General features: G+C 63.6%; 1 protein-coding gene across 1 annotated transcript in view; it reads left to right on the top strand.

The window, feature by feature from the left end:
• RASGRF1 (Ras protein specific guanine nucleotide releasing factor 1) overlaps window positions 1-8,454 on the top strand; it is a 77,607-nt gene that overhangs the window by 67,734 nt on the left and 1,419 nt on the right. Inside the window, exons 22-24 of the mRNA XM_029952322.1 lie at window positions 1,130-1,327; window positions 4,691-4,770; window positions 8,133-8,250. Of these exons, the coding sequence (XP_029808182.1) occupies window positions 1,130-1,327; window positions 4,691-4,770; window positions 8,133-8,250 (396 nt within the window). The remainder of the gene's footprint in view (window positions 1-1,129; window positions 1,328-4,690; window positions 4,771-8,132; window positions 8,251-8,454) is intronic.

Consider the following 8,454-nt stretch of genomic DNA (forward strand, 5'->3'; position numbering starts at 1 on the left):
GGGGGGGGGGGGCCATTCCACTGCCTGGGGTCCCCCCACAACGGGGTGGAGTGCAAACACTGTCGGTGAATCTTGGTGCCGGTTCCAGAGAGAAAGCCTCACTGGTCCCGTGGGGAGAACGCTTGTTTCTTTATCAAGTTCAAGAAGTTCTTGCCCTTCCGTGTTTGCTGACGGTGCTTACCACAGACGGGCACCGAATTCTGTCAAAACTGATGGTGCGCATCTGTTGAGATGGCCGCGGCTTACCTCCTTTAAGCTGCTGGTGCTGTGAATGACGGTTACAGATTTTTCTCTAACGTTCACCCTTCCTTGCGTCCGGGGACAGACCTGACCTGGCCGTGGCATTGTCTCTTCTCGTATTGTCTGTCTCTGCTTTCCGTATCAAGATCATACGGGCTTTGTGGAATATGTTGTAAGATACTCTATTTTCTGAAAGATTTCACAGAGATATTCCTTTAAAAAATTAGTATAACTTGAGGCACCTCAGTTAAGTGTCTGACTTCGGCTCAGGTCAGGATCTCACAGTTTGTGGGTTCGAGCCCCGTGTCGGGCTCTGTGCTGACAGCTGGGAGCCTGGAGCTGCTTCAGATTCTGTGTGTGTGTGTGTGTGTGTGTGTGTGTGTCTGCCTCTCCTCTGCTAATGCTCTGTCTCTCTCCAAAATTAATAAACATTAAAAAAATTAAAAATAAGGGGGAAAGGGGTAAATGCTTTATTTAAAAATAAAGTCATGTATTAGTTTTGAAAAGTGGCATATTTACATTCCTATTTGAGAATTGGATCTGGTCCTTCATGATCCAAACCGTTTACAACCTTTAGTAAGTTGCTTTCGTGTAGCGCCTTCTGAAATCCTCATCAATTTAGGTTCTTGGGTGATTTACACATTCCCATTGGAATTTTGAGAATCTTCTCATGGCGTTTTCTAGTTGGTGGTGCCGGAGTGTAGGAAGACGCACCGTCGCACGATGCGTGCTTAGCCAGACACCCTCGGGAGCCCGCTTAGTTGTCCGAACTTTTCTGCCGTATCCTTTTGGGATTTTCAGTCAATCACGTCAGCCGCGAGTAACAGCGATCTATCGTCTCTGCAATGCTGACACCTCTGTCTCCTTGTCTCACTGCCCGGGCGTGAAGATCAGTAACTTGATCGCTTCGGAGATCATCCGGAACGAGGACATCAATGCGCGGGCGAGCGCCATCGAGAAGTGGGTGGCCGTGGCGGACATCTGCCGCTGCCTGCACAACTACAACGCCGTCCTGGAGATCACCTCGTCCATGAACCGCAGCGCCATCTTCCGGCTCAAGAAGACGTGGCTCAAAGTCTCCAAGCAGGTGCGACGGGAGGCCGGCGGGGGCGGGGCACCGGGGCGCTGGCGCAGGGCCACCCCGTAGGCGGGCAGCGCCTGGGTGGGGGCCGACGCTCCTGTAGGCCCGCGTGCAGGAGAGCATCTCCCCCGATGTCACCAGGGAGCAGGTGTCAGGCGCCGCACGTGGTTCTGGGGCCCCTGAGACTTCGGTTCCCACCTGGGGATTAACGCCCCGGAGACGGAAGTGTAACAGTGATTACGGTCCCGTTACTCTTGTCCTCGAGCAGGGACAGAGGGTGGTGGCTGCATGGGGACGCCAGTGCATGTCTGCCGGCTTCCTTCCCAGGTCTCTAACTTCTCCGGCCCTCCTGGCCACCAGGGAGGCAGCTGGTCCCTGGTACCCCCTGGGTATTGGCGACCTTAGATGTGGGCTTGATCTCTATTCATTCAGAACATGATTCTTCCTGGGAATAAAGTCCCCTACGCTGTGGTCTAAGGAGCTCACTGAGGTCCTAGGAGGAGGGCTCAGTGGGGCACTTGGGCCAGTCCTCGGTGCGCACAGAGGACACCCTGACCCCAGCCTGCACACGTGCAGGAGGCTGCACCGGCACCACTCAGGGCAGGGTGAGCCTCTGAGGTACCAGTGACGTGGCCACAGCAGGGTCGGCTGGCTGGGGCCCCAGGTTTCCAGGGCCCTCTGTTCTGGACCACTCCGGATTTACATGCCATGCCCCTCGGCCCCTTTATTCCCTGCCCCCCACCTCCTCATGCTGGCATCAGGGCTGCACATCCCTCCTCCAGGCCCTGGGATGCCGCCCTCCCCACAGTGCGGTCACTCCAGCCCCAGATGACGGTGTGACAGCAGGGTGCCGCCTGTCCCCAGTGACGCTGGCTCACACAGAGACAACAGGGCTGGGACGGGGCAGTGCAAGGCACCAGCTTGTCAGCGGGCTCCTGGCAGGAGCAGAGGCTGGACTCGGGGTGGGGTGCTCAGGCGGCAGGCTCATCTGGCCACACGTGGCGCACGGTGCTGCGGATTCCTGAGGGGGCCGCTGCAGACCCCGACGTGGTCCAGGCTGACCGGCCGGTCAGGCAGGGCTCAGACGGGCCGAGGCCGGGTCTGCCCTGGGGCCGTCAGGACGGGGATGTTTTCTCCGGAGGCACCCACACTGGGGGCTCCGTGACTCTTGGCCTTGCTCTCCAGCGTCACCCTTATTGTGGACTTGGGAGGGCACCACCTTGACCTTCCCGAAGTCTTCCGTTCTCTCGGGAGGGTGCAAAGGGAGGGCAGTTAGAGATGACGCGAACGGCCAGGCCCGCACTCGGGGACGTCATTCAGGGCCCGCCACCACCCCCACCCTCAGCTAGCACGGCTGTGCCGCGCCTGGCCCGCTCTGGCCCCGGGTGGGCCGCTGCCTCTCCCCACGTGTCCTGTGGATACTCGTGACCCCCCAGGCTCCCAGAACGCCCACATTTCTTAGAGGACACCAGATGCCGCCTCCGAGAACAGTCTTTACCATTCGCTTGGCTGCGCCCGAGGTAGAAAAGCATCATGTCCAAGTCCAGGCCAAGCAGTCAGGCTCAGTCGGGGGCTTCTGACCCCATTTCCCTGTCCCCCCCCTTTGCTCCCCCGTCCCTTCTGGAAGGGGGTCCCCCTCCGCGGGGCGGTGCAGGTGACTGAGGGGTCTGTGTGTCTCCTCACCCTAACCCCAGGACGGCCTTGGCGGTCGGGAAGTGTTCTGTTTGGGGAAGAGGAAGACAAGTCTTCCTCAGGAGGCCCTGTGATCACCTTGCTTCTCCTCACGACAAGGCGGGCTCCTTGCTTGGTCTCTGCTTTGACTGACATATTCCACGGGCCTCCTTGTTTCTGCCCTCCCAGCAGAGATGCCCCAAATCCCGGAGGCCCCTGTCCCATTGAGCGCCAGGGGACAGAGCTCCTAGCCTGGCTGCTTCAGGTTGGAACTCACTTTTGAAGCAGCAGCAGGAAATTCCGGGAGCCTCCCAGGCTGCAAAGCCCCTTCCTGGACCGAAGGCCGCCCCGGAGGAGCACACATGTGGAAGGGGTCTAAGCGCGCCCGTCTCGGAGCCACAGATCGGCCCCACGTGTGTACCCAAGCCCCCACACATCAGAATATCCCCCGTCGGTCCTCAGGACCACGAGCATGGTGGCCACTAAGTAGCCATCGGGCGCTCCCGATCTGGCTTCTGTGTGGCCCACAGTCCTAGGATATCGGCCCACCCTCCCATTTTCCAGATGTGAAAGTGGAGGCCAGCGAAGGAACAGGAGCGATGTGTTGAGGATGTGCACAGCTGCGGAGGCCCCCGGCCCGGGACACTGGTCCCCACATCCGGCCCAGCCTCCCTCAGGCCAGTTCTTCTCAGGCCAGTGGGGAGGAGGAGGGGGCGGGCAGCAGCTCTGGACAGAGGAGTCTAGAAAGTTCAGGAGGAAGCGGAGAACCCGGGCGGAGGTTGGCCTTGGCACCAGGCTTCGGGCCAGGACCCGAGGGTGGCAGAACCGCGGCCGGGCCCCCTTCACCGGCTCCACATCCATTTCTGCTTCGAGCGGGGCCAGTGGGGACCAGGCGGCCGCTGCTCTGCGGGGAGTAGGCAGCTGGAACGGGCGGCTCCCCTCAAGGACCACGCCCGGGTCTCTCCTGCCTCTGAATCGAGACCCAGGGTCGTTTTCTGCAGGCAGGTTTCTCAGAAGAATCTGGCCCAAAGCCTAGGGGTGTGTTTGGCCTGCGTGGCCACTGTCCCCTCCGGGCTGCGCTAGCCTCCGGCACCGGTTCTCGGCCAGGGTCCGGCCTGAGGGCGGGAGCTGGGGGGCGGGGGTCACCAGGCCAAGCCGCTGCCATGTGAGTGAGGGAGCCGGGGACCCAAGGCCCGCAGGGAAAGGACTGCGGAGCCAGGCCCCGGGCAGCCTCTGTGCAGGCGGACAGGCCCTCGGCCGGGGACTCCCTCTGCCCCATCCGGGCCTTTCCCTCCAGGCGATCAGCTCATCCGCCGTTTTTTTTTCTTGATTCTCACGTGAGCTCGGGGTCCTGAGACACACAGGTGTGGTTTTGTGGCCGCATCCCTGGGGCCCAGGACACAGAAAGGGCCACGGAAGTGAAGCCACGGCCACGGCTGTGCTCTGCTCTGGAGCCGTCACCAGGCCCCACCCCCAGCCCCGGGTCCGGTCTTTGTTTCCAGGGGTGAAGCCGGCACTCAGGTGCCCCACGCCCCACCCCCGTGCTTCTAAGGCTGCGAGTGACTCATGGTGGACTCCTCAGGGGCCAGGGCGGCCCAGGAAGGCCCTGCCCACCCAGGGGCAGAGCAGGGGCGGCCGGAGCCCTGGCCTGTGGGTCGTGCGAGCCTTGAGTTAGTAAGTGCTTCCGATTCTCTCTAGACGAAAGCCTTGATCGACAAGCTGCAGAAGCTGGTGTCGTCAGAGGGCAGATTTAAGAATCTCCGAGAAGCTCTGAAAAAGTAAGTGTAGAACCACATTGTAGAGGCCTCCACGCCCCCCGTCTGGCTGGAGCGGGAGGTCTGTCTGTCTGTCTGTCTGTCCGTCCATCCTCGCACACGGCCCCTGGGCTCCCAGACCTCTAGGCTGCGTCCGCTTTGTCCTCCACCACCTGCTAAAGCCATCCCACAGTCTCGGAGGCAGTTCCCGGGAGGGTGCGGGCAGCACCCCGAGTCCCAGCAGGTGTGTGGCTGGGGACCAGGCTCCTTGATGACACGCACGCAGCCCCGCGTTCCAGTACTTCTGACACCAGGGAACGTGTGAGGCCGAGGTGTTTACTTATGGATCGCTTTGCCTATTCTTACTGGCGACCAGTCATCAGGACGAGCGTGGGGCTCACAGAACGTGGCCTCCTGGTAGCAGAGACGGCCCCTGACCAGCGCCAGGTGGCGGGGCTGTCACCAGAGCAAGAGCACACTGGGCCCAGGGCCGTCTTGTGCCATGTGGGCTGTTCCACAGTGTCCTGGCCTCGGCCCACAGGGGGCCGCTGCCCTTCCCCAGGCCGAGCTGTGCCGACCAGAGACGTTGTCACGCCCACGGACGATCTCCGTGAGGCAGAGGCCCCCATCCTGCCTCCCCAGACCAGGAAGCGGAGGCCTCGTGGCCACAGTGACAGAGCGAGGCCCCGGCCCAGGTGGCCTGCGAGGCCAGTGCTCTGCGGTGAGCCTGACGTTCTGGGTTCTCCCGGCGCCTCGGCCTCAGCCCCCCGGTGCCACAGGCTCGCCGGTGACGGCTGGTGTCCCCCCGCTCGCCGTGCGCCTCTGGCCTCTGCACTGGTCTCTGCCATCCTTGGAGACACCTCGGGACCGCCTTGCGTCCCGCTCCCTGCAGAGAGCCCGTCTCTCGCACGGCCACCACCCTCGAGGCCTGGGGACTGGCGTTCGGCCCTCGCACACCTGCTCCCAGCTGTGCCCCTCCCGCTGCACCCGGTCCGTCCTCCGCCAGCTCCCTGTGCTGTTGCCACGTTCACCTCCACCGTGTGCGTCCTCGGTCACATCCTGCCTCCGTTCCCTCGCGCCCGGGCCCCTCGGAACCCCTGTGGGCTGTGCTTGCGGGGCTGCCCCACCGCACATTCGCCCACCTGCCCGTCTGCCCAGTGCCCCTCCGTCCGCCTCCTGCCCGTGGCTTCCTTATCCGCCGTCGCCTCTGGGGCCTGGGTCTGTCTCAGTCCTGACCATCTTCCCTCTTCCCAGGGGGGCCGTGTCAGCCTGTCCCAGACGCCTCTGCTCCTGGCTTCAGGGGGCGGCGGGGGCCTTGGCATGCAGGAGCTGAGACCTTTATGCAAACCGGGTTCTTGCTTTACGGATGCGGAGCCCACACCCTGCAGGGGAAGGAGAGACTGGGGGGGGCGGGCGCAGATGTGTCCCGGAGCAGGGTGCTCGCGCACAGAGCTGTGCTGTGTGAGCCTCCGGGGCCTGTCTCACAGGCAGAGACAAGGATCCTAGGAGGGAAGAGGATGACCTGCCCGGACAAGGAGCCCGGACGCAGTGTCACCACGAGGTCCTCAGCCCCGTCACTGGCCCCAGGCCTCCTGTGTAGCCCGTCCCCGAGAGGGCTTTGTGCCCACACCCAGGCTTGTGAACGGCCTTTCCCAGCCGAGACTTGGCCCCGAGTCCCACCTCTCTTCCCTCAGCCACTCTTCCATCCCCCGGGCGCACCATGGCAGGTGCCGCGGTCGCCCTCAGTCCCGGCCCAGGCCCCGGGGCACGGCCCGCCTGCCCTCCTCATTCCCCAGCCCAGACACCAGCCCGCCAGCGCCGTGCAGCAGCTGCGGTCGAGAAGTCAGGTCTCTGTACCGTCCGGTCACCAGCCCGCCGGGGTCAGGTCCGGACTTGCCCGCCGGCCTCATCGCAACCCAGCCCTCGGTCGCGCATCTGCCCTCAGGCTCCAGTTTGATAGAAAGCCCTGGTTTAGACGGGACGCGGCCCCTCTGCCCGCAGGGCGTGTGCGTCCTTGGGCCCCTCCCCCCAGGCTCTGTCCCCACCCACAGAGCGGTGACGGGCTGTGACGGACAGGCCCGCCATCTCCCTGCGTGGCCCCCGAGCCCAGTGAATGCATCAGTGGGTCCACGGCCAAGATCAGGAGCCCCTGACTCTCTCCACGGCTCTGGCCGGCGGTCAGACCCCGGGGCCTCCAGGAGCCCTCCGCATGCCCCATCCCTGCGGCCACGGCTCCCTCCCCCCGCCCCCAGGACAGGAGGCCGCCCTTCCCTCACCCGTCCAAAGTAGAAATAGTGGAGTGCTCTGGGAAGCCCCCCAGAAGCCACCGGCTGTGACCGGCCTGCGACCCGCAGAGTGCCGGCTCTGGGGTCTCTTCTCATCTTGGACTGTGTCCCATCAGCCCCCGAGCCTGCTGTGGGCGCATCACCTGCCCTGACCCCCTGACCCTGCCGTGGCAATCAGCCCCATCGTGCGCGGGTGGCCTTGACCCCCAGGTCAAGAGTCACACACCGAGCAGGCGAGGGGCAGAGGCTGGGTTTCTGTTCTTGCCTCACCCCCGCCCCCCGACCTCCCTGCCCCCTGTTCCTCCAAGGAGACCAGGTCAGAGGTTGAGGGTCGGGGGTCATCTTTGTCTGTGTGCTGGGCTGAGAGGAGGCTGCGGGCACTGTCAGGGGACCCCTGAGGGCATGGCCTGGCCACTGGACCCACACAGAATCAGCCCCTTCCTGGTGCCCCGCCCAGAGGCGCCATGGCGAAGCCCCCTAGTAAAGCCATAATGGAAGCCCCCCATGTCAGAGCCGTGTGGTCCGTCACTCCTGGGTCCCCTCCCCAAAAAGTCACTTGTCAGGGACACTGTCCCCCAACACCTTGCCTAGAAGCCGCTTGGAGGAGGTGACCTCAGAGGACCAGGGTTTCCTGCTCCGGCACCCCAGTGCCCAGTGGGCAGGAGGCTGGTGGGGCAAGCCGTGGTGGAGGCCGAGGAGGATTGTCCAGGAGCAGAAAGACGTGGGCGGGGGGGGTTACAGGGTGGGGGGCCATCAGGTCCCCCCGAGAGGTGACTCTGGGCAGGGTTGGGTGGAGAGTTTCGCTAGGGAGGCAGGAGAGGGGTCTGGGAGGGGGCTGGGAGGGGTCGGCAGAGCCGAAGCCTGCATCCGGGAAGCGGAGGGAGGGCTTTCTGGCTCGGGGAGGGAGGGACGTTGGCTGAGCAGCGCCGCTGGTGTGTGGCCATCACACACACACAGAGGGCTGACCCAGAGGCGGCCGGCAGTCCCGGGCCTCCAGCCACAGAAAGCCCTGAGCCCCCAGCACCCCCGTGCAGCGTGTTGTTTCCGTAGGCGCTCGTGTTTCAAACGAAAACCTTTTGTTTAATGCCATTTGCTTCCAAGTTGTGACCCACCCTGTGTCCCTTACCTGGGGATGTACCTCACTGACCTGGCCTTTATCGAAGAGGGGACGCCCAATTACACGGAGGACGGCCTGGTCAACTTCTCCAAGATGAGAATGGTACGTGTCCCGGGCGGGGTGGGCATGGGGGTGTCCAAACCGGAGCTGGGGCCCGGGGCCACATGGCCCGCGATCGGGCCGCACACGGCAGCCTGGACCTGACTGCTCCGGCAAGAGCCACGGCCCCCCGAGGAGCAGACAGCATCGGCCAGGCCCCCGAGCAAATGGCCAAACAAAATCATGATGCAGCACCTCCTGAGTGTG

This window comes from Suricata suricatta, chromosome 9 (assembly GCF_006229205.1).
Source record: "Suricata suricatta isolate VVHF042 chromosome 9, meerkat_22Aug2017_6uvM2_HiC, whole genome shotgun sequence".
NCBI lineage: Eukaryota > Metazoa > Chordata > Mammalia > Carnivora > Herpestidae > Suricata > Suricata suricatta.